This window comes from Lynx rufus, unplaced genomic scaffold (genome assembly GCF_022079265.1).
Source record: "Lynx rufus isolate CCGP_SWC_20201006 ecotype Redwood Valley unplaced genomic scaffold, mLynRuf1.p SCAF_24, whole genome shotgun sequence".
Taxonomy (NCBI): Eukaryota; Metazoa; Chordata; class Mammalia; order Carnivora; family Felidae; genus Lynx; species Lynx rufus.
In genome coordinates, this window is record NW_025814839.1 from 13,846,263 (window position 1) to 13,863,990 (window position 17,728).

Consider the following 17,728-nt stretch of genomic DNA (forward strand, 5'->3'; position numbering starts at 1 on the left):
AAGTAGTGACCGTACTGACCTATTCCAGTCGAGGGTATCAAAATGTGGTCTCAGATCTACTGAAACATATTTACCTGGCAAGGGCATTGCTTAATATGCAGATTCCTGGGCCCTATTCCAGACTAATTCGCCAGCAATCTCTAAGGGTGGGGCCTTGGAATCTTCCTAACAAGATCCCTAAACTGATAATGAAATCTACAGCTCTTACTCACTATATTAATAATTCAATAGGGTCATTAATAATAAGCCAATAAACCAATGCCTGCAAACCAAGGTCACGAGCAGGGAAGAGGGAATTTATACAGGGTAGTAGTATCACAATGTCTAGAATTCCACTTACAAACACTTCAGAGAAATTCTGCTCTATCCACATGCAACTCCACATACGAGTTTCTTTCCTTACCAGAAACGACACATTAACTTTTGGTCAAATCTAAAACAAATGAACTCTAAACTCTATTCACATTAAGTTCATTTGAAATGGCCCCCAGTCTAGGAGCCCCTCTGCTGAGGCAGCACAGCCTACAGGGCCACCAGCACACTTCATCCAAATGTGTCACAAGAGCTGGGGGTGCTGAAGCAAGAGGCACAGGGGCTGCTCTGGGGGATGGGTCTCTGAAACCTTATTTATGCACCTGCAGTATCTAACCGACAATCTGAACCTTGTTCCTTAGGAGTTCTTTTATTACAGGAATAACACAAGGTCTGTTACATCATGGTAGTGCCACAATTATAAGACAAGGCTTGTTAGAAAATCCCTACTTGAGGGGTGCCTGGGTGACTCGGTTAAGCAACCGACTCTTGATTTCAACTCACGTTGTGATCTCACGATTCATGGGATTGAGCCCCCCATCAGGCTCTGTGCTGACAGTGTGAAGCCTGCTTGGGATTCTCCCTCTCTGCTCCTCCCTCGCTCTCTCTCTCACAAACTTTAAAAAAAAAGAAGAAAAAGGAAATCCTTACTTGATGCCTGGTCAACAGATGTGCTGGATTTTCTTCTTCCTCTTTTATTACTCAAACGATGTGTCCCATGAGCAATGTGCACTGCAAGGGCAATCAGTCCCTTTTCCTCTTAGTAGCTTTTGCTGAAGCTCATCCTATACTGAACCCCTGACAAGACCTCTTTTCAGCATTTGACTTCCAATTTCTGTGTTTTTGTCAGTTATTTGCTTTGCATACCTTGTCCTTTCTACCTCTGCTACATTAAAAACTATGGCTGTGCTAATGCATGCTAAGATGCTCTGATAAATGCATAAGAATTTGTCCCCGCAAATCACCACAAAACTGGTTATGAAGCCAGTGTAGTAGTCATCAATGTTGGCCACTAGGACTCCCTGAATTATCTTTTAAGTTGAGATTACATTTGCCAAATGCTGAACCACTAGGGTTTCCAGCCTACAAAGATCAGAATGGTGGACTTTTTCTTTGCCCAGGACCACCCATGCTGTGTTGTTCAAGCTGAGCTGATGACATCTCCACAAAGGTTACCTGAACAAAGCACCGTACAAGTGCCTGTGTCTAAACACCAACAAGACCGTCTGTGTGTTCTTGGAGTTTTTCCATGGGTTTAACCGGCAACTGGCCTGGAACAGCAGCTTAAACTCTTATCAATAACTATGTGATTTCAAAGTACTAGCATTCTCCCAGGACACCTTCCAGGGTGTCAAAATTTAACTTGCTGCCAAAGCAAACAGAACACAAACTCCAAAATGAACACACAGTCCGTATTTTTTCAAAAAGAAAACAAAACAAACAATCACCACTATATTTATTTAGTTTAACATTTCCTCTGCTCTAAAGAGAAAGATGTCAAAAGAAAACCTAGAACATATACATAAGCATACACCCCCCTGAACCCAGACAACCTAAGGGAAAAAATAACGACAAAGTTCAGTTCAACAGATAAATTTATCTTCGCTTCTGGAAGATGTTTCCACGCCCCATTCCACGTCCTCTTCCTCTTGCAGCCACTGAAAGGTAGGAAAGAAAGGAAAAGGCCAGGTCAGTGAAGTCAGTGAGTGCTCATGCCACAGAACAGCCAGAGCCCTTCCTTGGACACTGGCACAGGAAAGGGCCTGGAAGGCCACCTAGTCCAACACCATGCCCACCACATGTCATTTCCCCATTGCCTGGGGACTGACACCTGGCATCAGAGCTGGAGGGGGCACCAAACTCCTGCCTTCCAATCCAGTCCTGCTCTCAACAAGAGGCCAGGAGTCAGTGTGTTGAAAGCTAAGGTGGTTTGGGAAGCAAGTGTGAGAACCAAAGAAAAGATGAATTCCCAGAGCTGGCCTAGGGTGAGGTAATAACACATGACAGATGAATTTAATTCACACTCAAAATTCTGAAACAAATGCTAAACATCTGTTAAATCTGGGTGGCAGGTTTCTTTTTTTTTGAGCTCCCCTGAAATATAAAATGTTTTGTAATAGCAAAGCAAAACCACACCCCACACGACGGACATAGACATAATAAGCTCCTGTTGTCTATGACCCCAAGAGTTCTAGGAGAGAACCAGTGGCTTTGAAGGACAAGTGAAAATATTCTGATGGCTGCTAATCGGAGTCTCACCCCTCTTCCCACTTATAGAGCCTGGAGCCGACCTGAAGAGGGAAGGAAGTCACCCAAGAACCCAGCGACAAGCTGATGGGACTACAGCAAGGGACTGGCAGCACAGATGACCAGGCAGAGGCCAATGGGCCTGGGTAAACTCACTGCCACGTGCCTTCTAGTGCACAACTACTGGGCTGAACCTTTTGTTAGAGAAGGTGGTGTAGTTATACAGTGACAATGAGGGCAGCCCTCCCTGAGAAAGCAGAGAGAAAAGCAGTTCTAGTAAGAAAGCCAGTATTCCTGAAAACCATTCCTTCACCAGGACAAAGGTCCAGAGCTTCTGGTTCTACCTACCCACAAATGCCACTTATCTAGGAAGGGCAAGGAGATTCTCTGATCAGCTTTTTTGAAGGACATTTTAAAGGATTACTCTTACATCTTTAAACTCAAAAGCTACCTCATATATAAAATATGCAAAGCAACAAAAGCACTGATGGAGAATCCAGTGACTTTCCTGCACTATAAATCTTTCTACTGACATACATTTTCTAACGAATACACTTTCTTTCTAGATAATCATCATGGCAGAGCTTTTCATGGACCCAAACATAAAACCTCTGACTAGGCTGACCTAAAAGAAAGGCCAGACTAAGGAAGGTCACTGGGTCACTGGGGACATGCTGAAAGGAAGGATTTATTTTCAAATACAAGAATATTCGAAAACAGAAGTTCAGTCCCTTTAATAGGTAAAGATGGCTTAAAACTGCTTATTTCTTATATGAAAATGGATCCCTATCATCAGCATTCCCCCCCCCATGCATACTGGGTGTCAACAAACACCCCAGCTTCTCTGGGAACTATTGCCCCACTGCTTCAGGAGCCAGCTAATCCAAACTATAGTGCCCCTGCTCAGCAAACTAGGTTAAGAGCAAGCTTCCCCCAAACTCTTTGGACAGAATTTCTGGAAACAAAGGGCCTCCCAGAAATTCATTATAGGAGACTTATCTACTCTCTCATTTAAGATAGGAGTCCCCTTCCTTTTTCTAAGGAGGCACTTTGGATTTTGAATAAGCCTTAAGAATGTGATCAGGTGAGACAAGACAGAGAAGGCGAGATAAGGTCCCCAGATCTTCACAGGTGTGGGCCCCAAGCCTGCAGGGTGACAGATGTAGACATGGCTGAAGTCGAAGTCCACCCTATGCCCAGGCAATTAACAGGGCCCTTTCCTAAAAGATACATGACAAACACATACGTTAAAACCAGTGCATGAGGAGCACATACCTTGGGCCTTCAGAATAGCAGCTTTTCCCCGGCCAGCCCCTGAGCCTTGGTTTTTATTTTTCATGCTCTTTAACATGGGTGCATTTTTCAGCATGTCAGGCAAAATGAGAAAGCGGATCTTGCTGCCACGGATGTACACCTGCTCCAGCTGTGCCACTCGGCCGTCTCTGTACGTGACTGTGATGTTGGACATCTGGAAGGGAATCAGTAAGGACCAACAGCATGAGCAGAGAACAAGGACACACAAAGAGGGGGAGCCTTGGGTGGTGGGAGGGCAAGTCCAGAAACGCACAAACTAACATCATGAAATGAAGGAGCCAGGCAAAGCCAGGGAAATAGGAGGACCTACGACGTGTGCGAGGGACTGTGCAAAGGACTTCACATATATGATCCTCATGGCACCTCCAGGATAGGTAGGAGTATTCCCAATTTTACAGATAAAAAAAACAAAAAAAAACCAAAAACACACACAAAACTAAAGCACTTGTCTAAAGTCCAATAGCCAGAATGAAAGGATCCAGACTCAAACCCAGTTGGCCTGACTCCAGAGCCCTAACTCTGCTATACTGCCTCCCCTGCCAGCATGTGAAGGGCTCTCAGTGGTAAAAAAAACTATAATTTAAACAGCTCTGAACTGCCTGTCCAAACTGTGTCCTCTCTTGCATCTGTCCGGCACACAGATTGCAAAGGGACCATGAAGGTCATGAGTGTGCACCAGAGGCAGCTCTTACCCTCCCAGACTGCATATTCAAGAAGGCAAAATAGAGCCTCTTTAGCTTCAGTGACTAGGAATGGAGAAGTATAGGTGGTGATGCCTGTATGAAGGGTCCAGAATAATGGGGAAGGTGTGAGGCAAGAGCCTGCACTGAGAGACACAACACTTGGGCACCAACCCATAGGACACGAGAACTGGAGCAGAGCAAGGGGACAGGGGACAGAGTCATCACCATGGAGACTATGGGGGTCACTCAAGTTTGTGGAAAGAGGGAGGGTGGACAGGGTTAAGGCAGCACATTGGAAAGATCAATATGCCAACATGCATAAGCTATGGGATGGAGAGACAGGGACCCTAGAGGGGAAACCACATGGCAGACTGGCTTGGCATAGAAGGGTGCCACAAACCTGCCAGTGCCAACCTTAACAGATACGATGTTTCCCACAAAAAGTAGCTTATTTTGAATCTTTTGGATCAAAGAGTATTATAATTTATTCAGTATAGGTCAAAGCCCACAGTGTAAAGAGAGATGCTGTCTCCCAGATTTCTGACTGGTTTGTTGCCACCTTTACATTCCTTTTCAAGTGCTAACTGGCCACCCAGCCTCTGCCAAGAACATCCAGGGTGAAAAAAGAGTAACAACACTCTAGGGCCATCCTGCTAAATCTGTGCAGTGGAACAGTTTACAGAACTTCAACCCACTGCCCCTGTTCCATCCTCAGGGGTAACAGGTCTCAAGTTTCCCATAAATCTTCTTTTCCAGGCTCAACATCCCCAGTTTCTTAACAAATTCCCACACAGGTTCTAAATCCTTGCCATCCTGTTCTTGCCTTGAAGAATACCAATAACCTCTGATGTCACAAATGAACACCAGGGATGGTTAAACTACTTGAGAAACCTGGGTCTGACCCAGGCTCACAAATACCAGACACGCCCATGACTCTGGAGCAGACAGAATAAGACTGAGAACCTATATTTGAGAACTGGCCCTGCCGTTTGTTAAAAATGTTACTCTGGGTAAGTCTCCAGGTTCAGTTCCCTCATCCACAAAGGGAGGGAAATACAACATAACAAAGCCAACTTTTATGGAGCACTTATTAGTGTCCCAGGCAATTTCACATCATAACTCAAATAAATCACACAATTCTACAAGATGGATACCATCATCATCTCCACTAGAGAGATGAAGCAGTACAGCCACCAGAGGCAGGTCTGTCCCCAGAGGCCACACCTTTACCCACTCTATTCTCCTGCCTAAGGTCACACTGCCCCTGTGTGGCCTGGACAGGATCTGAATTCAGGTCTATCTAACTCTAAACTCACACTCTTCAACGATACATCAGATCACCACTTACTTCCTCCAATAATTAAGGAACAAGTCAAATGAGACAAATATGTCTAAATGATGTCCCTATTACCTAGTATATATTAGAAACTCAGTAAATAATGAATCTAAATGACAGTTAAGACATCTATTTTGGAGGCTGTGCTATTGCTAAGCTACTTCTCCAGCACATCCCAGTATATCTCACCCATTCCTTTGTCAAAACCTCCCCAACCCACTTTGAAAATCCCCGACAGAGGGTGTTCTGTAAGACCAACAAGACAAACTGTCCTGGCTGAAGCAGGAAAGGGTCCAGCATCAACTGACTCCTATGACAACCCTAATAACGACCAGGTCGGCTACTGCTCTCATGCACCCCCTGCAGCACCCACAAAGAAATGGCTGCACTGTTATAAAGCCCCACAGTCTCGCCCACCCACACAGCTTGTTAATAAGCCTGAGCTATGTTGGCATCACAAGCCAAAGGCAACAACTTGAGTGAACTAGGTTTCAGTGAAAGTCAGGCAGAAACACCTGCCTTACTCAACTTTCCCAAACAGCCACAATGAAACACAGGTAGCATAAACCAGGTGCCTAACTGAAATAACATCTTGGGAGAGAGATCTTAGTACAGTCAAAATTGTGGGATGGGGCGCCTGGGTGGCGCAGTCGGTTAAGCGTCCGACTTCAGCCAGGTCACGATCTCGCGGTCCGGGAGTTCGAGCCCCGCGTCGGGCTCTGGGCTGATGGCTCAGAGCCTGGAGCCTGTTTCCGATTCTGTGTCTCCCTCTCTCTCTGCCCCTCCCCCGTTCATGCTCTGTCTCTCTCTGTCCCAAAAATAAATAAACGTTGAAAAAAAAATTAAAAAAAAAAAATTGTGGGAATTTCCTCACACATCCAGGTCCAAGAGGAAAGCAATGTTGGGGTACCTCGGGGTCATCGATCACAATATCCCTGTTGTGGGACACATAGCAAGCACTCAACAAGTGTCTGGTCCCCTCCTCCACTCTCCCCTCCCCTACCATTAATAGCAGAGCCTCCCTCTTTTGTTCTGATCCCTTCTACTCAACTTCCTGCCTGAAATCTGACACTCCTAGAGGCAACAGGCTCTAGCAGGTTTACTCTACACCTCATCTTCAGAAACTGTGGTTAAGACCAGAGATCTGGGGCTCAGAGGTACAGGTTTAGATCTGCTTCTTCCATGTTTGGTCACCCTGGGCATCTGGAAGCTTGTCCTCAGAGAAGTCTTGCGAAAGATCTATTGCACATAAAAACACTACCATAGCACCTGGTATAGAATAAATGAATGGAAGCTTCTGGTACTATTAAGCACACAGCCTTCTGGAGACAGGTCCGAGCTTGACAAGTTAAACTAAGACTTTTAAAATATTTAATAGTACCCAGATCTTGGTTTTTAAATTTTACTCCCAACCAAAAAGAAACCAAAGCTACCTGAAGAACTGGCTGATTAAGAGTTGGGATAGGGAGGGGCGCCTGGGTGGCGCAGTCAGTTAAGTGTCCGACTTCAGCCAGGTCACGATCTTGCGGTGCGTGAGTTCGAGCCCCGCGTCAGGCTCTGGGCTGATGGCTCAGAGCCTGGAGCCTGTTTCCGATTCTGTGTCTCCCTCTCTCTCTGCCCCTCCCCCGTTCATGCTCTGTCTCTCTCTGTCCCAAAAATAAATAAACGTTAAAAAAAAATTAAAAAAAAAAAAAAAGAGTTGGGATAGGGAAGTAAAAGATGAGCCTGTAACATACATCTTGTTCTGGAAGGTTAAGTATATGCTCTCCCAAAATGGCCAGGACACACTAAAAGGAGCCAGCTTCTGGACCAATTTGGGATAATTCAAGCAAAGCAATGACAGTAACAGATTATAATCCATTTAATGAAACAGAAACCCATAAACAGAAACTGATAATAAATGGATAAACGGGGGATAAGGAAAGGCTCTTCCATACAGTAGACCTAGTAAATAAAGAATGATGGAGTTAAAAACAAAAACCATTCTTTTGCAACCATCATAGTAAAAAGATTCAAGCATCTTCATTCAAGAATCCTCACTGAGTGCTAAATGGGGGGTGGTGGAGGTGGCAATGAGAAACCGAATACACACGATATTTATTTAAAGAATCTCCCCCACAAAATTCTCATTAGTTGCAAAACGAAAAAAGAATATACAGTGGAGAGACCACAAGACACCTCACCCAAATGATCAAGGTTAACATCACCAATAAAGGGCAAACAGGTGTTTAGGCCTCCAAGTGACACCCTGAGGAGAAATCACTTACACAGTAACAGCCAAAACAAACAAATAAAAAAAAAAAAACCCAAATGTAATCATGAGAAAACACCAGAGAAACTCCAATTAAAAGACATTCTAAAACAAGTAACTGGCCCTATTCTTCAAAAACATCAATGCTGTGTAAAGCAAAAGCAGAGGAACTGTCCCAGACAAAAGAAGCACAAAGCAAGCTGATAACTAAGCGCAGTATGTAATCCTGAACTTAACAGTACACAGAGGAAAATACTGTATGTACAGATTACATCTAGATAAATAGTTTTTCCTTCTAGTTAGACAACTAGGTATCTGAAGAAATTCCCAAACACACTGCATTCAGAAATTTCAAGAACTTCCTGATATTAACTCTAGGCAGTTGGCTAATGACAATCATGTGAGGGCTTCTTTCAGGTTATCATTTTTACACAAAGAACTCATGCACAGGCCATTATCCTACAGACCATTATGCCATAGCGTGGGGAGGGCGGGGGGGGGGGGGGAGTTGAACAGTCCAGTCAGTGATGGGGTGGTCATGCCAAAGTCCCCAAAGCATTATTTCAGCTCCTGCAGTCTCTGAACTCTATCACCTTCTCTCACCAAGATTTCCAGGAATTATGTTACTTTAAGAACAGTGAAGAAGCTCCTGGGTGGCTCAGTTGGTTAAGCGACCAACTTTGGCTCAGGTCATAATCTCGCAGTCGGTGAATTCAAGCCCTGCATCGGGCTCTGTGCTGACAGCTGGAGTCTGGAGCCTGCTTCAGATTCTGTGTCTCCCTCTCTCTCTGCCCCTCCCCCACTCATGCTCTGTCTCTCTCTGTCAAAAATAAACATTAAAAAAAAAAAAAAAAGAACAGTGAAATTTTGGGTTTGACCGTTACCCTCCTATTTTTGGTTTTGGTCCTTTTATTTTATCAAGATATAATTTATATATAGCATTGCCAAAGTTTAAGATACACAGTACACTGATTTTGATAACATTTATATTGAATTATGCCTGCTATGGTAGCATTAACTAACATCTCTATCATGTCACATAATTATCATTTCTTCTACAGATGAAAACGAGTAAGATCTAGTACCTTAGCAAATTTAATGTTTATGATACAGTTTTGCTGCCTATAATCACTATACTGTATATTAGAATGCCAGGATTTATTTATCTACTAACTGCATACCCTCTTATTTTTATTTAATATTATTTTTTAATTTATTTACTGAGAAAGAGTGAGCAGGGGAGGGGTAGAGAAGACAGGAAGGGGGAGAGCACAGAGCCTGATGAGGGGTTCAAACTCATGAACCACAAGATCATGATCTGAGCCGAAATCAAGAGTCTGATGTTAAACTGACTGAGCCACCCAAGTGTCCCTACATTCTTCTTTTTAAATAATATTTACTGTGCTTCATGATCATAAACTTAACTCATACTTGTCATTTTTTTAAATGAAAAGAAATTTTTTTAAAAATTTTAATCCCATATAGGGCTGGTTCAGTTCGAAGAGCATGTGACTCTTGATCTGGGGGTCATAAATTCAAGCCCTTTATTGGTACAGAGATTACTAAAAAATAAATAAGAACTTTAAATAAAATTTTGTGTTTAGAGAGCGAGCAAGCACAACCAAGTGAGGCAGGGAGGGGCAGAGGGAGAGAATCTGAAGCAGCCCAGTGCAGTATGGACATGGGCCTCAATCTCACAACCCTAAGATCATGACCTGAGCCAAAATCAAGAGGCGCTTAACTGAGCCACCCAAACACTCCAAACACCAAAAACATTTTTTTTTAACTTTCAAAAAAATTTTTACATTAGAGAGAGAGAACGTACACATGTGGACACAAACTGGGAAGAGGGGAAGTGGGAGACAGAATCTTAAGCAGGCTCTGCTGGAGCCCAACATGGGACAGGGCTCCATTCCACGACCCTGAGATCATGACCTGAGCCGAAATTAAGAGTCAGATGCTCAACAGACTGAGCCGCTAAAAAAAATTTTTTAATCACATTTAATTCCCACCAAAAGAGAACTACTCACTTTGGTTTTCCTCAAAAACTTAATGCATTTTTATGTATCACTTATAATCTGGCTTTTATATTCATAAAACTGGGAACACATTGTGGAGATTTGTTTTCCCCGCTTATGTCAACAGCATTTTCCCATGATGTTAAATATTCTTCTATGTTCTTTGACTGGATGCATAATATTCTTTGTAACGTCCCCTAATTTGTTTACCATAAATTATTTAACTCATTAGAAATGTCTGTTGCTGGGGAGTCTGGGTGGCTCAGGTGGTTAAGCATGAACTTCAGCTCAGGTCATGATCTCATACTTCGTGGGTTCAAGCCCCACATGGGGCTCTGTGCTGACAGCTGAAAGCCTGGAACCTGCTTCGGATTCTGTGTCTCCCTCTCTCTCTGCCCCCCTCCCCAACTCGTGCTCTCTCTCTCAAAAATAAGTAACACATTAAAAAAAAAAAAAGGAAATGTCTGTTTTCAGGTTTCCATCATCAAAAACAGCACTGCAATATAAACCCCTGTCCACAATTTTTGACTCATTTTTAGAAGCAGAATTAAAGCACCAAAGGTGCTTATTGCTTCTATATTGACGTATGTTAAACATTTAACATATCTATACTTCTACTGGCAAACTAGTAAGGAACCCTTGGTAGAATTATTCATTTTATTTTGCCATCTTTTAAGTTTAGAAATTCTTATTGTTCCCCAATTTGCGTGTCTGATAATAAGACCATTATTTTTAGATGTCAAATGTCCACTTCACATATTTTCTTCTGTTAATTAGCCATTTTTTGACTTGGGTCATCCACTTTTAATTGGAAAATTAACATTTCTACTGTAAAAGCTATTTGCATGTTTAAATATAAACTTTCATCATAAAAAAATTATGAGATGCACTAAATGTCTGAATACGGACTGTTGCCGAGCTGGGAGAACCTGTCTAGCATTCACTAAGACTCTACAAAAGAACCTCTAGGGACGCCTCACACTGGATACCTAACAAAATCCAGCCATAAAACTTGCCCCCCAAAGGTTACATAAATATAGATAGTCTATAAAATCAAAATGATGTGCTTATTTCAACTCATAATTCCTCACCTTAAACTCATTTTTTGTTTTTAATATTTTACCAAGTATCTAACTAGAAAGGTTATTTCTTAAGAAATATATATTTTTTTACTTTGAAGAAAAATCCCCTTGTTCCCTCCTTAACATTTAATAAAGACAGGATGCTTCAAAACCACGGTTAAGTACACATAACCAAAAACAGAAACTTTCCCATTTGGGGGCCTCTGGCATTAAATCACCAGGCTGAGCAAGAGACAGGATCAGGTCCCATCTCTGCTACAAACAAAAATCAGCTCAAGACTACATGGAGAGCCACAGAGGCCTTTCTCACCCCATACACACAGGGCCAATAGAAGATGCTCGCAGCATGTGCAGGGCTCTGTCACCCATAATGATGCCACATTCTACAGCACTGGCTAGACGATCATGCCTGCCCTGCAGCTGTGGGGTACAGAAGAGGACAAGGCTCCCAGCCTTTCCAGCCAAACCTCAGATGCCAAGAAGCATCTACACCCTCTGACCCTATGAGCACCATCTCAGGGAGCTCATCATAGGATTAACGCTTGCATACGTTACATTTTCAATGTCAAATAAGGGCTGTGGTAACAGGCTACATTAAAAATACCCAAGGAACCCAAAAAGAAGGTGTATTTTATTTTGTTTTAATTTGTTTTAAATGCTTATTTATTTTTGAGAGAGAGAGAGACAGAGTGAGTGGAGGAGAGCAGAGAGAGAGGGAGACACAGAATCCAAAGCAGGCTCCAGGCTCCGAATCGTCAGTACAGAGACCGACGTGGGGCTCGAACTCACGAGCCGTGAGATCATGACCTGAGCTAAAGTCGGACACTCAACTGACTGAGCCACCAAGGCGCCCCATTTTATTTTGTTTTTTAATGTTTATTTATTTATTTTGAGAGAGAGAGAGAGAGAGAGAGAGAGAGAGAGAGAGAGAGAGAATATGAATATCCCAAGCAGGCTCCGTGCTATCAGCACAGAGCCCAATACAGGGCTCTATCTCATGAACTGTAAGATCATGGCCTGAGCCGAAATCAAGAGTCAGATGCCTAATTGACTAAGCCACCCAGGCGCCCCAAGGTGTATTTTGTCTGGAGACGTTGTTGACAACATTATATAATGGTATAAGACCGTATCTCTTTCATTAAGGCCCAGGGGGAAAATGTCTCCCACATCCAAGCGCCAGGGAAAACCGCACAACTGGTATTTTATCTTAAGGACACCATGCATTTCAGAACTGCTGATTTCCCTCTGTCAGGACTCTTAAGTAGCTTAGAACAGAATGTACCTTTATTAAATGTACAGGGATTCACGTTTACATTTCTGGGTACTAACTGCCTGGCTGGCTTCATTTTACAGTCTACCCCAGGTTACCTGTACCTTGACCTATCTGTCCATTTTTACCTTACCATATAGTTTTTTTGTGAACCACCTCTAATTTTTTTTGAAAGCAAGTGAAAAATACATACTAGAAACCCAAGACACATCCCTAGGGGGAAAAAAGTCCATGCCAATTGTGGTTGTGGGGAGATTCTCTCATTTGGTTTCCAAATCTTTGTAGTGTGTGACCCACCACACTTTTACAATAAAAAATGCTATTAAAACCCAACATCAAATGGCAAACACTAAACTCCAGTTGCCCTCTAGCAAAGGGTAGCAAGTGCTAAGAGGATGCTCTCACCCTCAAAGGGCAGACTAACTGGGGCCAGGAAGGAAGGAAAGCAGCGGGTACTGCAGGAGCCACTGGCTTACACATCCCGGGAATGTGTGAATGAACTGTGCTATGTTTACTATGGTATATTTAGCTATGCCACAGCCTACTGGTTTTATTCAGTGAGCCAGGCTTAGGTAAACTCAGTGAAGCCTTGGCATCTGGGCACGGGTGGTGTTATGGGCTGAATCCTAGCCACCCCCGATTCATATGTTGAAGTCTTAACCCCCCAGGATCTTAGAATGTGACCATATTTAGAGACTGGATCCTTACAGAGGTAACTGGGCCCTAATTCAATGTGACTTGTGTCCTCATAAGATGCAACACAGGAAACAGACACAAAAGGAAAACCACGTGAAGATACATGAAGAAGAGAAGCATCTATAAGCCAAGGAGAGAGAGGCCTGGAACAGAGCCTTCCTTCATGGCCCTCAGAAGAACCAACCATGTGACATCATGGTCTCTAACTTCTAGCTTCCAGAACCCTGAGGGAATAAATGTGCTGGTTTAAGCCACCCAGTGTGAAACTTTGTTATGACAGCCCTAGCAGATTAACATAGGTGGGAAGCAAGTGGCTGGCTCCCACCATTTGACATGCATTCACTCATTTATTCTGCACTATAATGCTGAGGCTGAGGTGCTATTTTTATCCCTGATTTCGAAAGGAGGGAACAGAGGGTGAGAGGTGCACAGCTCGCCCCAAGTCACATAAGATAGCAAGCTGCAACCTGATTTGAGATCTATCACCTGGCTCTATGTTTTATATCACACTGTCCACATGTGAGAGATCACCAAGGTGATCTGGTCAGACATTCTCATGTTACAAATGGGAAGTCTGAGGCCCTGGAAGCTCAGGAGTTGTCCAAATAAGCAGCTGGATAAACACATTAAGATTCCCTACCCCCAGTCTTGCATTCTATCTCACCAAAATACAGTATCTTAAAATGGATGGGGATGGCTTAAACCAGAGGACTGGATCTATGACAGGGGTATCTCACAAAGACAAGGTAGGCAAGGCCCCACAGGACCTTTAGAGAGTCGACATCATCTACCCATATGGCATCAACACTGAAGAGAGAGGGGCGCCTGGGTGGCTCAGGTGGTTAAGTTAAGCATCCAACTCTTGATTTTGGCTCAGGTCATGATCTCATTGTTCATAAAATTGAACCCTGCATGGGCATGACAGCACGGAGCCTGCCTGGGATTCTCTCTCTGCCCCTCTCCTCCACCACTCTCTCCCTCAAAAAATAAACATTAAAACAAACAAAAACACTGAATAGAGAAACCTGCAATCACTAGGTGTCTATCTCCCTGAATACCAGGGAAATGGCCCCACTTGCTGGTCAAGGTGGCAGGAAGACGATGCTCAAAGCTACGATGAGATCACAAATAAATGAATGAACCCTGTGAAGCAATGACAGTTAGTACACCTGATCTGCAGTGTGACCTTGGGTAAGTCACTTTCTCTTTCCGACCTTCAGTTTTCTCACATCAAAAACATTAACAGGAACCATATGTGGATATGTATAATGTGCATGGCAAAGAACTAGCTGCTGCACACACACAACTCATTTGATTTCTAGAATGGCCCCAGGGTGTGTTATCCCTGTGGCAGTCTTCAGAATGCACTGCTCAGATCTCCCCTCAAGGGTTGTCAGGCTATGAGGCATGGAGGGAGCTGAAAGCCTCCAGCTTCCACCTGTAGGATCAATCACAGCTTTCGCCCTGAAGTCAGTCTCCCCAGACTGCCAGCCAATGACTGGTCACGGTGGGCATCCTAGAGCCAGGCCGTTTCTGCCCCATGCTAGAATTCTTAGGCTTAGACTTCTTCTAATGAGCAAACTTTGTTGGCTGAGACTTCTTCAGAGATATGCTACCGTCTAAGCCTCTTCCCACTCAATCTTATCTTTTCCCTCTCCCTTTCCCCAGCACCAGACCAGTATAGATTGAAAGCTCTCCTGCCTACTCCTACTCCCTCTCCTTTATCCTTCATTGTCATTTCCCCCAATAAATCTCTCACACAACTAATTCTGTCTTGGTATCTATGTCCCATTTCACAGATGAGGAAACTAAGGCAATTAGCATGATTAAAGTCAGATAATTAGGATCCAACCCTACACCTCTGATTCCAAAACCAAAGTTCTGAACTGATGGTTTAAAGAATGAAGAAGTGTGCTGATATACCTCGCAAAAGTAATGCTATAGAAATTCATGTGATTATTAGCAAAATGCAAAGTGGTGCCACGGGAAGGGCACGGTATCAGGAAGCTGCTCCAACATTTATTAGCAGAAGGTCATTCAATAGATGAGTCTTTTAATATTATCCTATTTTATGGATGACAAAACTATCATTGAACCTGCTTACCTCACAAGATAGTTGCTATAATCAAATGAGACTCATCCTCCAAGAAAGAGTGGAAGCTTCTGCTAACTGCAAAGCATTATGCAAGCATGTAGGGGCAAAAGGAAAATGGCCCTGAATCTGATGAATTCTACCAAAGGGAGTAGTGCCACTTCTCTTAAACAAGTCCTCAAAATATGGGAAATGATTATAGGATGGAGAAAACAAAGGGCAAAGTTAAATATTCCAAATGGCTCTTATTTATGCTCACATCACCACACCTAGAACAGTGCCTGGCACACACCAGGCACTCCATAAATAACTGTTCGACAAGAAGGACTTCAAAAAGACCTCCAACCACTATCTTTCTGTGCTCCAATAGAGAGGCCCAAGCTTCCCCCATAACCTCATGTGGAAAGCAGGATACCTGGCAGTTCATGTTGTCCTCCGCCTCAATGAGCTTCCCACGATACACCTCGCCGGTGTTTGTCTCACACGTCACGATGTGACCCTCAGCCTCGTGTAGGACTTTAATCGGCACACCAATAGACATCTTGGCAGGAAAAGAGTTCTACAGTGAGAGAGACACCAGTTAGTTCATCTTTCAGAGCCTGAGAAGTCATGTGGCACATATCATGCCTCCCTTAAGGCCTGACACTCCATCAAACTTAGTAAGAATGCCAAAGCTGCCATTTTGTACAGAAAAAATGCTTAACTCCTAGCTTGAAGAACTTATGTGGGATGGGGAAGGATGGGGGGCTGGAGAGAGGGAAGGCTAATGGGATGAGAAGAAAGTACCTTCCATCTCCCTCCATGCTACCATATGCCCCTTTATCTTCATCAGATAATCAGTAACCAATACTGTGTGTGTACACAGTACATCAGGGAGCTGAGATGTAAATGCTATACAATGTTTTTGGCAACCCAGAGATGTGGATGACACCACTTTGAGAACCCACGATGTAGACCTAGCCAATACAGTAGCCACGGTCCACATGTAGCTATTTAAACTAAACTTAAAGTGAAATAAAATGAAAACGAAACATTTACTCCCTCAGTCACATTAGCCACATTTCAAGTGGTCAATGGTCACATGTGGCTAGTGCTTACAGTACTGGGCAGTGCAGTAAAGACAAAAGGACCCAGGCAAATCTAGAAGGGGCTGTGCATTTAATTCAACCCATTAAGTACTCTTTGACCCTCCACTTACGTCATCAAGGTTAAAAGCAAAAGTGTTCACAAAGAGACAACAGCCATAAGCAGGAAATGCTTGGAGGAGAAACATAATCAGGGCAATCACCTGACTTGATACAACTCAGAGACAAGCAGTAGATTTCGTATTCCCAGATGAGCAAGTACCGAAGGTTAAAATACATCATGTGTGTTCAAGAGAGGAAAGGGAACATGAGGGTAGGAAAGACAGTCACCCTTGGTGAGGAGCCTCAGGAGTCTGATTTTATGCTGAAACAGTGGGGAACTACTGCAGGATTATAGGTAAGGAATGACCCAATATAAAGGCAGAAGCACTTACAAAATGGATCAAACACAGCCTTTTTTCAAACACAGTTTAGGAGCAAGGAAACTTGATAAAACTTCTGTAACAATATGGAAATTATTGAGAGGATAAGTGCCTGAAAAGCGGATGGAGGCAGAGATGCAAACAACTTTGAAAAATATTACCCAGATGGGACTTGGGCGAAGGAAGTCTGCCAGAAATGATTCCAACACTACTGCTTGTATGTTCGGGAAAAAACATGGCCTGGAGAAGTACAGAACTCGAAGGGCATGTACTTTGGGGAAAAGCGAACGAACTTCCAGGCGCTAGCGAGGCAACGCTGATGTTTGAGTGACCCGGGCTTCCCGCTCTTCTCTCTACCCGAGCCTCCCAGAGCTCCTCGGCGGCGCGTGCTTCTCCAGCCCCAGACCCTCACAAGTGCTTCGGTCTACCCTCGCCTGCCCCAAGCCTCACCTCACCGGCTCCGGCCTACTCTTCCTTTCCCGTGCGGCAGAAACTCGAGCAACTGCGAAGGTGGAAGCCAAGGAATGGCGGGTCCCGCGCTCCCAGAATACCACGCGTTCCCAAAATGCTGCGCGCAGAGCCCGCCCCCTTCCTTTTCGTAGTGGTAAGCGCGGTCCTGCCTCTGCTTCCTCCTCACCCTACCGACCGGGAAACGTGGACTCTGGTACGATAGTTCCGGCCCCGGAAGAGAGGGCTGGTGACGGCGCCCAGGTGTCGCCGGAAACACTGATCCTGGGGCGGCAAGGGGGGGTGGGGAACTCGCGTTTCCAAACACCTCACACCAAGGACAGGATGGACTGTGAGACGGGGATCCGGGACCTGGGCTCTCGGATCGGGGGCAACAGGTGGAGGGGCCGAGGGCCAGGACCTCCCCTCACAATTTAACCTTTGGAACCGGCACTGCCAGGTAAGGGGAGCCC

The 17,728-nt window shown here is 44.2% G+C and overlaps 1 protein-coding gene across 1 annotated transcript; it reads right to left on the minus strand.

Annotated features, from left to right (window-relative positions):
* Window positions 1-1,751: 1,751 nt before the first annotated feature.
* Window positions 1,752-17,365, minus strand: SNRPD3 (small nuclear ribonucleoprotein D3 polypeptide). The gene is made up of 4 exons (XM_047088136.1): window positions 17,259-17,365; window positions 15,717-15,860; window positions 3,835-4,027; window positions 1,752-1,970 (listed from the first exon to the last, which is right to left on the minus strand). The coding sequence occupies exons 2-4, from the start codon at window positions 15,840-15,842 to the stop codon at window positions 1,909-1,911; spliced, it is 381 nt and encodes a 126-aa protein (XP_046944092.1). The 5' UTR covers window positions 15,843-15,860; window positions 17,259-17,365; the 3' UTR covers window positions 1,752-1,908.
* Between the last annotated feature and the right edge of the window lie 363 nt (window positions 17,366-17,728).